Source organism: Diabrotica virgifera, chromosome 6, assembly GCF_917563875.1.
Source record: "Diabrotica virgifera virgifera chromosome 6, PGI_DIABVI_V3a".
NCBI lineage: Eukaryota > Metazoa > Arthropoda > Insecta > Coleoptera > Chrysomelidae > Diabrotica > Diabrotica virgifera.
Genome location: NC_065448.1, coordinates 199,042,765 through 199,062,518, shown reverse-complemented (window position 1 = coordinate 199,062,518; position 19,754 = coordinate 199,042,765). Strand labels below are relative to the sequence as shown.

The following is a 19,754-nucleotide window of genomic DNA, read 5'->3' as shown; positions in this document are numbered from 1 at the left end:
TTTTATTTATTCTAAGGGACTGTCAGCCCTCGGTAATAATCTAATCTTTCATTCTGCGTTTAAATTTTTCAAAAATACTTATTAGTTTTCTCAGAACACGAAAAAAATAAATGCGTTTAAAAAGTGTTCGACCAAAATTTTGCGCCTACGATCTCAAAAAGGATTAAAGTATTATACATTTTTGAAATCAGTATTTCGAAAGCTGTTAAATGAGGTGCCATATTATGTACTTTACCATTTAAAAAAATCAAAGTTATGGCTGTTACCTGAAGAGGGATCGCGTAAAGTTCGAAACGTTGATGCTATAATATACTATGGTTAGTTTAAAAATTGACCTGTCTGAGCGTTTTGCTTATATTCTTAAAATGAACAAGTTAACAGGGGGAGGCGTAACACTTATTCCATCGCACTGTATATACAGTGTGGGCCAAAGAAAACAGTTCACCTCGATATTTGGCAGTAGTTATGTTATTAGATTTTAAGGAAAAGCCGAAACAGGTCGATTTTTGATCTAAGGGGAACACATTTTTACGATACATACATCTGTCATTTGTCAACCCCCTCCCTTCCACTTCCCCCACCCCTTATTTTTAAATAGGAAATATGGGTCGTGTGCTAGATCATTTGAAAGGTTATTCAATTCTCTATTCAGTAATATAAATATTAACATAATTATGTATATTGGGTGTCTAAGAATAAAAAATTTTGATTAAATTAATTGACACAAAAAGAAGAATGTATGTAATTTATTTAATTCAAAATACATTCTACTGCTGTCACAAAATTGAAAAAAATGTTTTTTGATAAATAAATATTGCTTTTTGCTTGATTTCAGTGTTCAAGCTGCCACCCACCTGTCTCTAGGTAGATTGAATATTGAATTTAAGCAACAAACAATTTAGTGGAGTCACTGAAGGTGGATATGAGCTATGACCTCCGATTTCGTTAAGCCTCCATCATGTTAGAGGATATCTCAGGAACAAAGGTGACATGGTGCCAACTTGCACTTTTACCCTGGGGGTGGATGCCACCCCTACTGGGGGGTGAAAATTATTTTATTGAAAATAACCCCATAATTCGACAGAGGGATAAATTCTAAGAAAAATTTGTTATATAAAGTTATTAAAATAAATCAAAACTTTGAGTTATTAAAGATCAAAGATTTTAATTTTTCTTGAGAAAAATGCATGTTTTTAACCGATTTTTCATCAATAACTCAAAAAGTGTAAGTTTTTACAAAAAAGTTATTATTATCAAAATTAAAGCCAATAAAAAATGAAATAAACCCTTACTAGAAAAACCTTTTAATGTTAACTAAAAGTGAGTTATAGGTAATTGAATTTATATTTTTTTCGGCGAGTAAAAAACTCACGCGAGTAAAAGAAAGCATTCAAGCTGAAATAACACGAAATTGATGCATTTTGTAACATAAACTTATTAAACATTTGTCAAAGTACTTAAAAATATCTATCAAATGAGCCCCCGAACATGTTGATGGCGTTAAAATTTATGCTCCAAAATTTTTTCAAAATTTATCTTTTAAAATTTTTTCCAAAAAATGTCATTATTTTTTTTTCATAACTTCGTTCGTGTTTACCATAACCTAATCTTTTAAACCCCTTACTTTTTTAAAAATAAAAAGTTAAATGACCTCGGTTGCATGGTTCCCACAGCAAAATTTAAGATTTAAACGTTTCTATCTCGGTTATTTTTTACCCTATAGAAATAGTAAAACAGGTGAAATATTTGGCACAGAACAAACCAAAATTTGCTTATATATAATTTTTTACGTATATTGAGTATTTTTGGAGTTATTATCAAAAGAATATGAGAATAACAATAATTTTAAAAATCAAGATTTTTTAAATTATATCTTTTTTTTTTTAAATATGCATTCTAAACCTGTCAAAATTATCGAAAACATTAATTATGCTAATATAAAAAAGTTCTTGTAAGGATTACTATAAATTTTAATTTTTGTGGAAATGGCGTATAACTTGCTTAATTTTGACGCTATTACCTTGTTCTGAAGCTCATTTAATAGGTATTCCGAAGTAATTTGACAAATTTTTGGCAGGAATATTTTATACATTGCATCGTTTTCCCGTTATTTAAGCTTGAATACTTAGATTTGAGTACTCGTCGAAAAAAATACACATTCAATTGCCAGTAACTCACTTTGAACTAACATTAGTTTAGTTTTTTATATCAGGAATGTATTCAATTTTTTATTATCTTCAATTTCAGTAATAATAACTTTTTTGTAAAAACTTATAGTTTGTGATTTATACGTGAAAAACCGATTTAAAACATGCATTTTTTTACGAAAACATAAAATCTTTGGTCTTTAATAACTCAAAAAGTGTTGATTTATTTTAATAACTTTATATAACAAATTTTGCTTATAATTTGTCCCTCTATCGACTTATGATATTATTTTTAATAAAATAATTTTCACCCCCCGAGATGGGGTGGCATCCACCCCCAGGGTAAAAGCGCAAGTTGACGTCATGTCACCTTTGTTCCTTGAGGTATCCTCTAATTACTCATCAATTTTCATGAAAATCGATGTAGGTTCAACGAAATCGGAGGTGAAAACCTTCAGTGACTGCACTAAATGTTTATTTATGAAATACACATTTTTTTCTGTTTTCTGTCAGCAGTAGAATGTATTTTGAATTAAATAAATTACATACATTCTTCTTTTTGTGTCAATTAATTTAATTCAAACTTATTTTTCTTGGACACTCTGTATAAGTAATTACGTCAATGTTAATATTACTGAATAGAGAATTGAATAATCTTTCAAATGAGCTAGCACACGACTCCTATTCCCTATTTAAAAATAAGGGGTTGGGGAAGTGGAAGGGAGGGGGTTGACAAATGACAGATGTAGGTATATACCGTAAAAATATTATGTCCCCCTTAGATCAAAAATAGACCTGTTTCTTTATTTCCTCAAAATCTAATAATTACTGCCAAATATCGAGGTGGACTGTTTTCTTTGACCCACACTGTATATAGATTCGGGTTAGAACGTTCTGCGACGTTGTTCGATGCCCAATAGACCGTGATAGTCGTGACGTCAAAACGTCAAAAAAAGTTTTCCAAACACGTTGTGTCTAGGTACACGCTAAAATGTACGCAAATAAAAAAGTTAAACTTCATCAAGCTAGTGACTATTTAGCGTGGGCAGTGACTGTATATTTTGATACACGCTATTTTGATATGTTTAGTGTTTGTTTGATAGAAAAATATTTGTTATGACGTTTAATTCTACCTAACTTTTTTATTTGCGTACACGGTAGCGTATACCCTAGAGACAACGTGTTTGGAAAAATTTTGACGTTTTGACGTCACACTATCATGGTCCATTGCCATCGCGTCCTATCATTACAATCTTCTTCTGTCAATCCTCGTTCACTCATTGATCTTCGAACTGCTTTCATCCACGATTTCTTTGCTGTTCCTCGTTTCATGTGTCCCGGTGGTATCCATTTTGTTACTTTCTTTGGTAGTCTTTCTTCTGGCATTCTGTGAACATGCCCATACCATGTAAGCTGTTTTCTATCTATGAAGTCGGGTACAGTTTCTTTTAGACCCATTTCTTCCTTAATTGTGTTGTTTTGAACCCTACCAAGTTTCGTTTTTCTAGCTGCTCTTCTTAATGCATCCATTTCTGTGGCTTCTATTTTCCTTATTTGATGTTCTTTCAGACGCCACGTTTCAGATCCGTACAGCAGTGTGCTTTTCTTTATCTTTATTACTCTTATTATATATAGGTCCTTAGGGAGTCTGTAGAGTTCAAAGTTATATCGTTTGTAAGCCAATTTCTTTCATTTATCGCACGGTATATTTTGCACAGTAATTCAAGCTCGAAATATTCTAGTAATTCCTCACTACACTTGGTCAATTTCTAATAGGTTCCGGAGCCATACGCCATACGTTATCACCTGGCGTATCAAAGTTTTACAGAATTTACATTTTTTTACCTGGACAGGTTTCTTGATCTAAGTTGAGAGAACAAACCATAATAGCATCTATTTAGTAGGACTATATACAAAGTTTTACTTCCATGGTGACATTGTTTTCGCAGTTGACGACTGAGTTCAGATAAGCAACTGACACACTCTATTTGTGCTTGTTCTACAGGGCTTTTTATCGATTGTCATTTGTTTCGAGCTTCTGTCATATGTTGTATAATCTGTGTATAATATTAATATAGGTACACGGATTATACGACATATGACAGAAGCTCGAAACTAATGACTGTGAATGAAAAGCGCTATTTGCAGTACTCTATTCTGTATTGACTGCATCGTCCGTATATTTTTTATACTTGGATTTATTAGTGTTTATTACTATTATAGCCTCATATCTCGCGCTGCCACTAGTGTTCTACATTTACCCTATTTTATATTTTTGTCGATCACCCTGTATATCCCAATATTCTTTAATGATTTCTGTTAAACTTAACAACCTAATATTTATATGACAATGATAATTATTTATCTATTTTTCTTTATATACAGTGTTTATTTCATAGCGGTGTAGAAATAAAAATGGACATTACTCGTTAAATACTCTGTATTGTGTGTGTTATTCATACAGTAGTGTGGAACTTCATATTGTACTACTATTTCTACTACTCTATTTCTATGTTCTTTCCCTTGCATCTCCGTCGTATATCTGTACTTCTAGCCCTGTTACATAGTGTCTTGCCATCCAGGGACGCGCCAATAAGTAAGTTCGGCTCCGTCGTGCAAAATATTGATAAGCGCCTTTATCAACATTACCAGAGTAGAAATATCAATCACTCCTTCACATTTCAACGTGGAAAACTATGAAATTTTTTCTACATTTACCCAGATTTTTTTTAAGGAAACAATAAGTACACAATACACTTATAAAAAATAATATATTCTTTTTCCTTCTTGTATGAAGACTTTAAAGCATGTTTTTTCTTCAATATTAGCCTTCTAAATTATTTACATTATCGCATCATTTTGTCTTGGTCTATCAATAATTCTTCGTCCATTTGGTGACTTTCTCGTATCGTGCTATTCGGACTATCCTATCCTCTGCCATTCTACTAATGTGTTCGTTCCACTCCTGGTTCCGTTTGTCACCCATCCATTTTATGTCTTCTACATTGCATGATCTTCTTATGTTTTCTTCTCTCGTGTCAAATGCCTTCTTAAGGTCCACGAAACATAAATATGCTTCGTTGTATTCTAATGATTACTCTTGAACTTGCTTCATTATAAATACAGCGCCGCGGCGCCGTGCATGACCTTTCCGACTGAAACCTTGTTGTTCTTCCGCTAATGTTACAGAATCATTCAGTTTCACTTCGGTTGTTAATTTTAATATTGTGTTAAACAGTTAAAATTAATTCCTCTGTAATTCTCTGGTCCGATTTGTCTTCCTTTTTAAAGATAGGTATTAGGATGATTGATGTCCATTCTTGTGATATTCTGTTTTGCTCTATCATTTTTTGGATTAGTTTTAATCGTTGTGTGATCAAATCTTGTCCTCCGTACTTTAGGAGTTCATTCGATATTCTGTCCTCTCCTGGTGATTTTCTATTTTTTAATTTCCTTAAAGCTTCCTTTACCACCCCCTCGATGTTTATTTCTTCGGTTGTCGTCACTTCAGGTGTGGAAAGTTCATTATAATTACTTTTAACACGTAGAAATCGAAAGTAATCTGCCCATGCTTCCTTCTGGCTGTTTTTTGTTTTTAGTAGTTCGTTAATCCCTTCTATGTTTTCCTAATAATTTTTAATATAGATAATTAGACTTATTACTTTTATCTTTCAGTGATGTTCTATACCAGCTGTCTATACATCGTCGGTTTTTCAACAATCGGTTCTGTAGTAGTAATTAGTTTATCAAGAACCAAACATTCTACATCGATACCGTGGATTATTAAACAACCTTTAATAGGAAGGATTGGAAAAATATTAGGATTGGATAACTATATACAGCAAGTAAGTTGAATATTGCTTTTACATACAAGTTAGTTTATATACAGTAGGTATGTCGCTGTAAGTTGTATCCATATGGAAAACTTTTTTATTATTAATTTTACGAAAAAAAGTTATTCTCCATAAAAAGCTCTGCATGGTCCAAAACCTAAGATTTAACCATCAAATATCAAATTTTTTGAATATTATACGAGGTATATCAAAAATTTGAATTTCACTCAAGAGTAAAGTAGCTTTATTTTTCACAATATTGAAAATTGCTATTATGAAAAGTTGCTTGGAATTAAAAACTATATTTTAGTATGCAATTACATCCTTCTAATTGAATTTTTTTTTTGAAAAATTATGGTTAACTAACATTATGTTCAGTTATTTTAATTGAGATAACTCTTTTATTATTAATTTCACGAAAAAAAGTGATTCTTAATAAAAAGTTTTGCATTGTCTAAAACCTAAAATACAACCATCTTATGTCAAATTTGATTAATTTTATACGAGGAATGTCAAAAAATATGAATTTCGCTCAAGAGTAAAATACGTTTATTTTTCACAATATCGAAAATTGTTATTATGAAAAGTTATTTAGAATTAAAAACTATGTTTCAGTAGGTAATTACATCCTTCTAATTGAAATATTCCGAACTATAAAGGTACTTCAATTTTGATCTAAATTTATCTTTTTTGACATACCTCGTATAAAATTGATAAAATTTGACATAAGATACTTGTATTTTAGGTTTTATACCTTGCAGAACTTTTTATTAGGAATCACTTTTTTTCCAAAATTAATAATAAAAGAGTTATCAGAATTGAAATATGTAACTGAAAATAATGTTAAGTATCCAATATTTTTCAAAAAAAAATTTTCAATTAGAAGGATGCAATTGTATATTAGAATATAGTTTTTAATTCCAAACAACTTTTTATAATAGCAATTTTCAGTATTGTGAAAAATAAAGCTACTTTACTCTTGAGTGAAATTCAAACTTTTTGACATACTTCGTATAACATTCATAAAATTTGATATATGATGGTTGAATCTTGGGTTTTGGACCATGCAGAACTTTTTATAAGGAATACATTTTTTTCGTAAAATTAATAATAAAAAAGTTTTCCATATGGATACAACTTACAGGGACATACTGTGTATAACTAAAGGTATTATTTATTTCTTACCACGTACGCAGAGCAGAAAACACTTGGATAAACAAGGTTGCAGAATGGAGCCCAAGAGGAACGAGAAGAAGAGGACGACCGAGAAGATCTTGAAAAAATGAAGTCGACGAAGCCATGTCTAAGAAAGGATTGGAAGACGGAGACTGGGAAGATAAAAAAAAAATGGAAGTCCTTGCTGACGGAAGGAAACGGCATTAGCTGTAGACAACCCTTTATATACAGTGCGTCCATAAAGTAACGCATAAATTCATTATTTCATAAACCGGCAATATTAAGGAAAAATCCCGAAACAGGTCGATTTTTATTTTTAAATTCCGATTTTTGGGCATATATATCATACTAGTGACGTCATCCATCTGGGCATGATGACGTAATCGATGTTTTTTTAATGAGAATAGGGGTCATGTGATAGTTCATTTGAAAGGGTATTCAATTATCTATTCACTAATATAAACATTAACATATTTATTTATACAAGGTGTTCAAAAAAACATTTTTTAAATTAAAATAATTGAGACAAAAAGAAGAATATATGTAATTTATTTAATTCGAAATACGTTTTACTGTTGTCAGAAAACAGGGAAAAAATGTTTATTTTACAAATAAATATTGTTTTTCGCTTAAATTCAATGTTAAAGCTGCCACCCACCTGTCTCTTTGCAATTTGAACATTTCGTTTAAACGAAAATCAATGTTTATTTGTCAAATAAAATTTTTTTCTCTTTACTGACAGTAGTAAAATGCATTTTGAATTAAAATAAATTACATATATTCTTCTTCTTGTCTCACTTATTTTAATTAAAAAAATGTTTTTTGAACACCCTGTATAAATAATTATGTTAATGTTTATATTATTGGATAGAGAATTGAATACCCTTTCAAATGAATTATCACATGACCCCTGTTCCCATTTAAAAAATCATCGATTACGTCATCACGCCCAGATGGATGACGTTACTAGTATGATATATATGCCAAAAAATCGGAATTTAAAAATAAAAATCGATCAGTTTCGGGATTTTTCCTTAAAGTCGCCGGTGTACGAAATAACGAATTTATGCATTACTTTATGGACGCACTGTATAATATATATTATTTATTTCAGAACTCTATAATTATTTATTTGTTTGACCGATATTATTTAACTGTTCAGCTTATCACTGATGACAAGGAAATCCTAAAAACCTGGAAGTAATACTTCTATAAACTGTACATCAAACATAGAAGTACATACAGCTGAAACGGAAGACCAATACCCGACACAACACACGAAGAAGTAACCCAGGCAATTAAAAAACCTAAAAATAATAAGGCACCAGGTAGCGATGGTATACCCGTAGGTAGAGTGCTTAAAACACGGATGAGAAGGGTTGTACAGTTCTACATACAAGCTAATTTCAAGACATTTTTGGCAAGAAGAAACAATGCCAGATGAATGGAAAGAAGGGGTTATTGTACTAATTTACAAAAAAAGGAAACAGAACGCAATGTACTAACTACCGGGGAATAACACTCCTAAATACCACCTACAAATTTCTTCCAAACATCCTGCTAGAAAGAACCAGAACATACACAGAAGAAATCATTGGGGATTACCAATGCGGAAAATGGTGGAAGCTCATAGATTTTAAACAAGCATTTGATAGAGTATGCAGGGCTAGATTGTGGACAGCGATGCAGGAACTTGGTTTCCAAAAAAAACCCAATCAGTTTGATACGGATGTGTATGGAACGGTTACGATGTAAGGTGAGGGTTGGACAACAATACTCGGAAACATTCGAAATAAACAATGGACTAAAACAGGGAAACACACTTTCTCCACAAGTCTTCAACTTAGCTCTGGAACACATAAATAGAAGTGCAAGAATCGAAAAACCACTACAGTATTTTATCGAGAAGGACCAAACTTACTATAGACACCTATAGGCATTTGCAGACGATATCGATTTAATAGGAAACACCCGATTAAGGATGAAGGAGACTTTCGTGAGGTTCGAGAAGAAAGCAGAGAAAATGGGGCTCCTATTCAACGAAAATAAGACGACATATATGTATATGAGCCGCAATAATCAAAGCAGAGATAGAATCGGTCAGAACATCACCATCGATGACTTTAACTTTGAGCGCGTTAGAGAATTTAAGTATCTTGGAGCAACAGTAAGTGAATACAATAACGGATCACCAGAACCAGGCCAGCAACAGATGTATTTTATCCCTCCAAAACCTTATAAAATCGAAACAACTAACAAGAGGTACAAAGAAAGAAGTATGTAAAACAATCATACTACCCGTTGTGATGTATGGAAGCGAAACGTGGACGATAACAAAGGCAAACAAAGAGAGACTCGTGTTTGGGAAAGAAAAATCCTAAGAAATATCTTTGGGCCTGTGCATGATGAAGCAGCAAGACAATGTAGGATAAGAACTAACAAAGAGCTCGACGAACTTTACCCAGATGCCAACATCATAAAAGAACTAATGTCCAGAAGACTGCAATGGGCAGGACACCTCAGAAGACATTCTGACAAAAGAACAGTAAGGCTAGTACGGGAGGAAGTCCCAACTGGAAAAAGACCACGCCGATGTCCTCGACTCCGGTAGCGAGATAATATAGCAGGAGACCTGAAAAATATTGGCGTGGAGAATTGAATAGAGATTTCTCAATCGGTTGAAAGTTTCGTCGGTAGCGCTCTCTCGTGGTTTGAAACTTGTACTTTTCTGATAAAATTGGTGTATGTGAAATATACAAAACGAGAAAAATAGATATTTATCTAGAAAAACACAAATTATGAACTGAAATATTATTGTAACCTGATTACTGGACGAATACACAGAATTATTAATAAAAGTAATTATGTTTTTTTAATTTTATTCATTATAATTTTAATATTTAATATACAGGGTGTCCAGAAACTCTACCGACAAACGAAGACAGGAGATTTTTCAGATAATTTTAAGACATTTTAGCCCAATTCATCTAGTCCGAAAATGATTCCTAGGGGAGATAGAGCTCTTTTAAGATGGCGTATTGTAATTAGTTTTTCTTAATTCCTCAAGAACGCTTCTATTTACAAAAACAAAAATTGGTACGCATATTTATCTTCCAGAGATAAATCGATTCCATGTATTGCGAATTTATAGTACCGGTCATAGACGTCCGTTTTGGGTAGGGCAACGGTTATTTTATCACATAACTTTTATGTCTTAAACTTTTAAGCATTTTTCACACTGTACTATTAAATTGTGAGGTATTCTAGTACTAAAAGATACTCTTGATTTAAGTCAGTAGGACACACCGTTTTCTAGAAAAATCGATTTCAAAATTTTTCGTTTTATGAATTTCCAAAAAAATTTAAAAAAATATTTAAAAAACAAAACTGATACGTTTATTTATATTTCAGAGACGAATCGATTTCATCAATTGCGAATTTCTAGTACCGGTCATATGCGTCCGTTTTGGGTAGGTGCATGGTTATTTTGATCGCATAACACTTTGTCTTTAATTTTTAATCATTTTTGACTCTAGATTATTAAATTATGAGGTATTTTAGTACTAAAAGTTACTCTTGATTTACATTGGTAAAGTACACTGTTTTTTTTTCAACTTAAAAAATTTTTTTTCAAATTCAAAAAACGAAAAATTTTCAAGTCGATTTTTCTAGAAAACTGTGTGCCCTACCGACTTAAATCAAGAGTACCTTTTAGTACTAAAATACCTTACAATTCAGTAATCCAGTATCAAAAATGCTTAAAAGTTAAAGACAAAAAAGTTATGCTATAAAATAATCGTTGCCTGCCCAAAACGGACGACTATGACCGGTACTAGAAATTCGCAATACATGAAATCGATTTATCTCTGGAAGATAAATATCAGTACCAATTTTTGTTTTTCTAAATAGAAGCGTTCTGGAGGTATTTAAGAAAAACTAATTACAAGACGCCATCTTCAAAGAGCTCTAGCTCCATTAGGAAGCATTTTCGGACTAGATGATTTGGGTTAAAATGTCTTAAAATTATCATTAGTAATTGCACAAGAGCTCTAAAATTCCATATTAATTTTAGAGATGTTTTAGAGATGTTTAAAGATGTATTAAAACTGTTCAAAACCAAAATTTTATTGTAATTTATTTATTTAAGTACAAATTAGTACAATTAAACACACAGTTGTTATAAATATTTTACGGTTGAAAGTCATCACTTTTATAATTTTTAAAACATTAATTGTCATTAATGTCACTGAATGTATTTTTTCGTAGCATCGTGTTTCGTAGCATCGTGTATTTTTTCGTGTCACTGAGTGTATTTTTTCACGAAGGGCATCTGATGTAATATACTTGACGACGGGAAATTGTCAAAAATTATCAATTTAATTTAGATTTCTGTAGCTTTCTATTGGTCAGAATCTCCTATGAATGGAATAATCTGAGGAATCTCCTGTCTTCGTTTTTCGGTAGAGTTTCTGGACACCCTGTATAAATTCGTGCGACTGAATGACTGCTTACGCAAGAGGCCATTGAGAAAAAGAAGTTTATGTGAAATTTAGTGGTTACCTCTGTTTTTATTGGCTATGAGTTTCGTCGGTAGCGCTCTCTCGTGGTTTGAAACTTGTACTTTTCTGAAAAAATTGTTCAAATTCAATGCACAAAACTCATCGGCACATTATCGGTCCACAGCGAATAGGGCTTTTCATCGATTGTCATTTGTTTCGAGCTTCTGTCATATGTTGAAAATAATCTGTGTATAATATTAACATAGACGGATTATACGACATATGACAGAAGCTCGAAACAAATGACTGTGAATGAAAAGCCCTAGACAGAGAAGAGTGGAGGCATGTTGTCGAGTCGGACCAGTCGGGTAAAACCCACGAAGGGTTGTAACACAACAGAGTAAGTAAGGTATTTAACTGTAGGTACCTACTAATCGATAAGCAAAAATTGACGCGATCAGCCTTAACTGTATCAGTTGGTATCCGATGATTACAGATTACTGAAAATTAGCCACAATACAAAGACTACTGGAAACAGCAGTGATGAGAGTACTTTGAAGAATTACCGAAATACTACGAGAGATCGAGAGAGGATAAAAGACGTTAGAATAATAAAATGTAATATACAGTTTATAAAGGAATGGACACTAGATAGAAAAACATGGAATAACCACATAAGCAGCATGGGGGACCAAAATAGCAAAAGATAAATCACGAATCGGCAGCAGGTGGAGTGACAACCTTTTTCTGCCAATGAACATGCAGAACTGCTTATAAAGAGGAAGAACAAGAAGAATTAATTTATGTTTTATTATCGAATACTTAAATTACAAATAGATTTTCCTGTGATTTGAGAAGTTTCCTAACTAGATTAATGTTTTATTGTCCTATTTGTCGTTTTATGATTAAGCCTTTAGGTGTTACCTCGTTAGAGGTTCTTGATCAGTTTTACCCTAGATGCATCAAAAATCAAACTATGTTCAACTTGGTTCAGTCTGGAGGAATATAATTAGGATATAACTTGCTCTGAAGCTGAAGAACTGAACCAGTACCTATGGTATATTTCCATGGTCTTAATCAAAAGCATTACAGTAGGAAAAATGAAAGATTACCCATGAACGAATATATAAAACGCTTAGTCGAGGAAATGAAGCATTTTGGCTCGCAATTTTTTCGTCCAGCATGGATTTACTTGAAATTTTCACAGAAGGTAGGGAATAGCCCAAGGATCATTTTCTATATCATGCCGCTGTACGCTAAAACCTTGGGGGTGGTTGCCACCCCATCTCGGGGGTGGGAATTTTTTATTACATTTTAACCATGTAAATCGATGTAAAAAGTAATTCTAAGAAAAAAATGTTTTTTACATTTTCTTCGTAAAACTAATATTTTTCGAGTTATTCGCGCTTCAAAGTAACGGTTTTTCGTCGAAAAAATCGACTTCTATAGGGTTTTTTGAGAATACCTCGAAAAATATGCATTTAATCAAAAAAACTGCAGATAATAAAATTGTATCTTTTAGTAGAACAAACTAAATTCTTTTTCTATAATATCTTTAAGACCAATACAAACCGAGATACGGCATGTTAAAAGTTAGCTTTTCTCGTCAAATGCATAATTTGAAATATTCAAAGCCAAATAACGGGAAAACTTTGCATTTTCGAGGAAAACTTAAAGTATTTATTTTTAAGTATACAAATAAGCCTTTCAAAAAAAAATAATAAAAACTTTATAATATGAAAATAGAGCGATTTATGATCAAAAAAAGGTCGGTACCTGCTTTTCTCTACGAAAAAATCAGTGAAAATAACCCCCTAACTACCCTCCTAATTAAAAATGGGACTTCACCTTTCTGTAATTCCTTGTATATTTGTATTGTCAATACACTTAAGAAGTTTCACCCAATTAAAAGGTCAAATTTTAAAAAAATTGGAGTTTAAAGAAAAATTAATTTTTAGCACTTTCGTATTTTTCACGTTTTACTTCCAAATATATCCGAAAATACTGGAGATACGAAAAAAATGATAGACTACTAAATTATATCTTTTTTAATAGCTAAAATTATATTGTGCATAGATTTTCATGACAGTGAATAGTTAACGAGATATAGCTGTTTAAAACCTCTATTTACGAGCAAACACCCCCTTATTCAAGATCTTTAAACCCACCCCAATTAAAAAGTAAGGAACCTAATGGAATTTAATTTACACAGTCTTATAGTTCTTCAAAAATCCTACAAAACCATTTCCGAAAAAACTTTTTATCGCCAAAAATGAAAGCGCTATGTTTGCAAAACGCGTTTTTTTTTTTGAAATATTCGAATAGTCCGCTTTGTGGAACATTTTCAATGCATGTATAATACCACAGAACTGGTTCGTATACTGAAAGATGACTTAAAAACAATGTGTATTTGTTTTTGTCATTCTTTAATTCTACTTTTTTTCTGTATAGATGTATTAAATTATCTACTTATAAAAATTATAATGTTCTTAAGGGTGGTTTTTAAGGGTTGAAATATTATGATATTATATCCTAAAGCATAAAACAATCATTATTTTTAGCCAATCAAAACCAAATTTTACCCGTATTAACGTTTACAATGTTTTTATATAATTTTTGACAATAAGGGGTAGTTTACACCCCTAAAAATAATCGAGGCCCTTGAGCATGTTATAGAATATGAAGTACAGGGTGAGATGATCCTAATACCAAATTTTAATATAAATCGATGCAAGCCGAAATTATTCTTTTAGGATAAGTAATTTTTTATATATAGATCCAACAAGGGTGGTTTTAAGGGTTCAAATATTATGATAGTATATCTTAAAGCAAAACACAATTATTATGTAACTAATAAGAACCAAATGTTGACAATATTAAAGTTTAAAATGTTGTTTTATAATTTTTTAAAAGTAGTTTTTTAGGGGTCGTTTTCACCCTTAAAAAACCAAAAGCGTACAACGGCTCAATATAGAAAATGAACTAGAGGATGAAATGAGCCTAATCCCAAATTTTTGTACAAATCGATGCTGGACGAAAAAATTGCGAGGTTTTGCCATTTTTCCAGCTTCATTTCCTCGACTAGCTGTATTTTCTGTCACCGTATCACAAAAAAAAATTGGCCAACGCAAGTACATGTAATACTTACATAAGCTGTTCTTATAGTACTCACGAACGAAATATAATAATTTTATTAGATATTGATTATATCAATATTTTTATTTTCCGGATCCCAATATAATCGAAACTGGGAACTTTACAAATAAATGAAAATCTATTTAAATGAAAGGAAATAGTTTAATAATTTTCCTCTGAACTATAAAAATCACTTAGTTTTTTCTAATCATAATTCATTAATTTTTACTATTCTCAAATTTCATTCGCGTTCGTATTACGAACGCATAGACGGGAATATGCTTTACTCTGTTGCTGACGTCATGCTCCAATCGGACGAGTTTCCGTAACTAGAATTTCAGAGCCTGTATACTATACTTCATTATTTTATGGAACATAGAAAAGATGTGTTTAATATGATCGCTCATGGGTAATCTTTCATTTTTCCTACTATATCATCGGTCTAATGCGCAAATTGCCTAAGTCACAAATTGAAAATTTTACAGGAGAGACAAAAAAGTGTGGAGTTTGCCTATGTCCTATGAGGAAAATAACTTTCGTTTAGCGAAATTGCCGCGAAATAAAATGATAATTGCGCTTGTGGGAATTGTCAGGCGGTAGCCTTTATCGTCTACTACTAGATGAAACCAAAAAACAATTTTCGCAAAAAATGGACTTGGGCAATTTGCTCATTAGACCGACGATATCTCATTTCGCCAGTTTTAAACACTTAACAACGTTTTTATTTTAGGCTACAACTTCAAGTCATAGGGTTACTGCCGAAGAAATGAGAGATCATCCAGTGAGCGAATTTGATGAGAGTACTAATAGTGAAGATAATCATATCATTAGGTCACATATATCGTCTGCCAAGCCAAGCATACAGAAGGACTGGATACTTTTGGCGGCTGCAATTGATCGAATATCTTTTATATTTTATTTTCTACTTTTTGTAATTTTATCTATTGTATACGCTTTGTAATAATAATATAAAATAAAGTAAGTGTGTTTTTATTGAACATTGAACGATATGAATTATTAAACGATTTCAATTACTGAAATCATGGCTTGCAATGGAAATAAAACATGTAGGTACCTACCGAAAATTATGGTACACATGTAAAAATAAACCTTCCCTTCGAACCGTTCCCGCCCTTCATTTGACCATATTATACTCCTCTCCTCCAAGGTTTATTAACCTTGCCTCTCCACCTCATTTGAACAAGAAGAATTCACAGACGGAAAAGAAGATGAATTGCCAGTTGTGGAAAAGAAGAAAGAATTGACAGTTGGATTTGACAGATAGAAAAGAAGATAAATTGGGGAAGAAGACGAATTGACAGCTGTGGAAAAGGAGAAGAATTGGCAGTTGAATTTGACAGGCGGACAAGAAGAAGACTTGGCAGAGGAAAAATAAGAATTGATAGTTGACAGGACAGAAGGTCCCAGCCGACCATAGTCTGCTCATAATATGGTAGTGGTACCATATTATGGTAGTGGTACCATATTATGGTAGTGGTAATATTAAAGTAAAGTAGCTGCTATAACATGGCAATTTGCCTTTTATGGACTGCTACCCTAAAAGGATATTTTTCTTCGTTTCTGATCTCGTCTTCCATGCACCTTACTTTGAAGTATGATATGGCCCAGTTAATCCAGTTTGCGACGTTTTATGGTTATGGCCAGTTCGCGCTTTTTTCCCATTCTGTCAAAACTCCTTCGTTGGTAACTTTGTCTATCCAGGTATCAAATCCCATATCTTTGTAAATCCTCAACATGAATCTATAGCATCAGATTTCAAATGATTCGAATCCCTTCAGTGACCCGAATCATTTCAGCTAAGATCTATACTTTAAGATACGCACTCCATATAGAAGAACAAAGAATACGTATGTAGTATATGTGAGTGTAAGAGCGATGGAAATATCAATGCTCGGAGTGAGACAAATAAACAAACAAATGGATTAGAAGCAAAACCAAAGTAAAAGTCGCAGGACAACATGCTGTCAAATTAAAATAGAGCTTCGCAGGACACAATGCCCGACTGAAGGATAAAAGATGGAACCACGAAATACAACAATGGAGACCATGGTTAGGAAAGAGAAGCAAAGGAAGGCCACAAAAAATAAGATGAGCTGATGACATTAAGAAGATTGGAGAACACAACTGGAAGTAAGTGGCGCAAAATAGAAAACACTGGATTGAATTGTGGGAGGCCTATGTCCAAGATTGGATTACTTAAGGCAGAAGAAGAAAAAGAAGAAGAAGATATCTGCGTGTTAAATATAATGAAAAGATTGCCAAATACAGAGATCTCGCAACACAAATAAGGAGATAATGGAGAATGGAGACTACTCAGACGGTACCTACCTATTATTGTTTCTACTACTGGAGTCATATCGAAGAACCTCTTAGAAAACATAAAAAAGATGGGTCTGAATGAACATCTCTATAAGATCATTCAGAAAGCTGTGCTACTCTCGACGTCCAGATGCATCCAAAAATTTTTGAGGGATAATCCGGCGTATCAACTCACCTGGGGCTATATAACACGGAGAGTCCCACCAGAGCTCAATCCTTTTGATACCGTATGTATCTGGGATGAGTGAAATTTCTCCTTAGAGGGAGTGCGAGCTGAATGGATAAATAAATTGAATAATAATGAGGACAGTATACATCCCTGTCGCATACCTCTTTTTATTTTTATGCAACTCTGCAATGGCTGCAGTTTGGTAATAGATATTATTTATTATGCGGCGGTCTTTTCTATCTAGGTCGCCTGTCAAAATTTTCAATGTGTTTTAAATGTACTAATTTTTTTCGAATCCTGAGAAAACTAATAAGTATTTTTATATGATTTATGCAATGCTTTTTAAATACATTTATTCTTTTTCTCGGAAACTGAAAAAACTAATAAATTTTTTGAAAATTTAAACGCAGAATGAAAGATTCCGGTATTATCTACCGAGGACCGAAAGTCCCTTAGAATAAATAAAAAGCTTCTTTTGAATGAGATATTTGAAATTAAAAATCATACTCTTTTTTCTCTTACTTTTCACCCCTGTAACTTATAGTCCATTATTTCACGGTTTTTGCTCTAAATTTTAAAGAACCGCTTGGATTGATATGAAATTTGGCATACGCATAGCTTACATGTAAAAGAAAAAAAGTGATATTGTGCCGATGTGTGCTTTTCCCCTGGGGCTGACTTTCACCCCCTTTTGGGGGTGAAAAAATATATGTCCAAAATAAGTCCGGAAATGGATAAACTGACTAATTTTAAGTAACTTTTGTTCTATAGAGCTTTTTCGCCAAGTCAACATTTTTCAAGTTATTTGCGAGTGAATATGTTTATTTTTCAACAAAATAACTACATTTTAGACGGTTTTTCGCAAATAACTCAAAAAGTAAGTATGTTATCGAAAAAAAACGTTCCTAGCAAAAATATAGCATGTAAAAAAGTAAAAAACATGGTGTACGCGGTAGGTCTCTGGACCTCGTAGAACCAGAGTTATAGCCAATGAAAAATAGATTCATATTCACCAAATTTCAAATAGAATGTTTCGAAGTGAAATATCCAAACACTTAAGCAATTTTTGGGGAAAACCGATTATAACTTTTTTAAAGTGTTAAAAAAAGCTTTATTTTTGTTTTTATAAAAAGTTTCTAGCATTAAATTTAAGCAAGTGACGCTCAAAATAAAGTTTGTCCCTTTTGTTTTGGCAAAAAAAAAATCGGGAAGATAATTTGGGACAAATTCTGAGCAAAAAAGGTCTCTTGCGATTTTTCTCTAAAATTGATTGTTGCGATTTAAAATTTGAAAAATGCGAAAATGGCCATATTTATACCTCGGCAACAATCAATTTTAGAGAAAAATCACAAGAGACCTTTTTTGCTCAGAATAACCCAAATTAACTAAAAAAAAAATCGTTCGCAATGAAAAAATTATTTTTGTGAATTTGTTTAAAAAAATTGTTTAAAAACTTGTTTAAACAATTTTTCGACCACGGCACCGCCCGGCACCCTGTGGATGTGTTATAAGGATCTCTTTTTGAGTAAGTTTGTGCAAACAAATTTAATCGAAATAGTTTCGCTAACGGGGGCGGCGATACAGTTGGACTATAATGCTAATTGTTAATAATTAAAAATAGCAGCTTTGTAATAAAATAATGACAAAAATACCTTCAGTACCTTGAAGAAGGAATTTGAAACTTGATTTGGTCACTTTTTGAATTTTATAATAATAATTTTTAATCGAGTTATTAAACCTTGAAAATGGCCATATTCGAATCTTTCAAATTTTTAATCGGATATAACTCGACAACAATCAATTTTAGAGAAAAATGACGAGATACCTTTTTTACTCAAAATGATCCAAAGTATCTAAAAAAATATTGTTCGAAATAAAAAAATTATTTTTGTGAATTTGTTTAAAAAAAATTGTTTAAACAATTTTTCGACCATGGCACCGCCCGGCACCCTGTGGATATGTTATAAGGACTTATTTTTGAGTAAGTTTTTGTAAAAAAATCGAATCGGAATAATTTCGCTAGCGGGGGCGACGATACAGTCCGGTCTAATTGGTTTAAATGAAAGTTTTATAGAACTCTTCAGAGCAGCTGTAGATAGAGTAAAGATAGTGATGATGATAGCCAACCTCTCATTGGGAGACGGCACTTAAAGTAGAAGAAATTAATAAGATCTAACCTAAGCAAATGTAAAGTGGTAAAATACCATAGAATCAAGAACATCTCTATTTTGAGCAACTTTAACAAAATAGTAGGTACTAACAAATATTGTAGCTTATTTTAGGTGTAATAAAATGAAATGAGTAAATTTTGTCTCCATTTGTTAAAAAAAGTTATTTCAAACTTTGAATCAGTTTTATTGCTATCAATTGAATTTAGTTCTTCCCCCTCACTGAACTATTTAAATGTAAAAAGATAATTTGAAAACAACAGGAAACATTTATTAAATTACAAATT

The 19,754-nt window shown here is 32.2% G+C and overlaps 1 protein-coding gene across 1 annotated transcript in view; it reads left to right on the top strand.

The window, feature by feature from the left end:
• The window catches only part of LOC126887121 (acetylcholine receptor subunit alpha-L1-like), a 59,728-nt gene extending 43,960 nt beyond the window's left edge, over positions 1–15,768 (top strand). Inside the window, exons 7-8 of the mRNA XM_050654479.1 lie at positions 5,823–5,992; positions 15,521–15,768. Coding sequence (XP_050510436.1) covers positions 5,823–5,992; positions 15,521–15,751 — 401 coding nt within the window. The 3' untranslated portion in view covers positions 15,752–15,768. The remainder of the gene's footprint in view (positions 1–5,822; positions 5,993–15,520) is intronic.
• Positions 15,769–19,754: the final 3,986 nt, after the last annotated feature.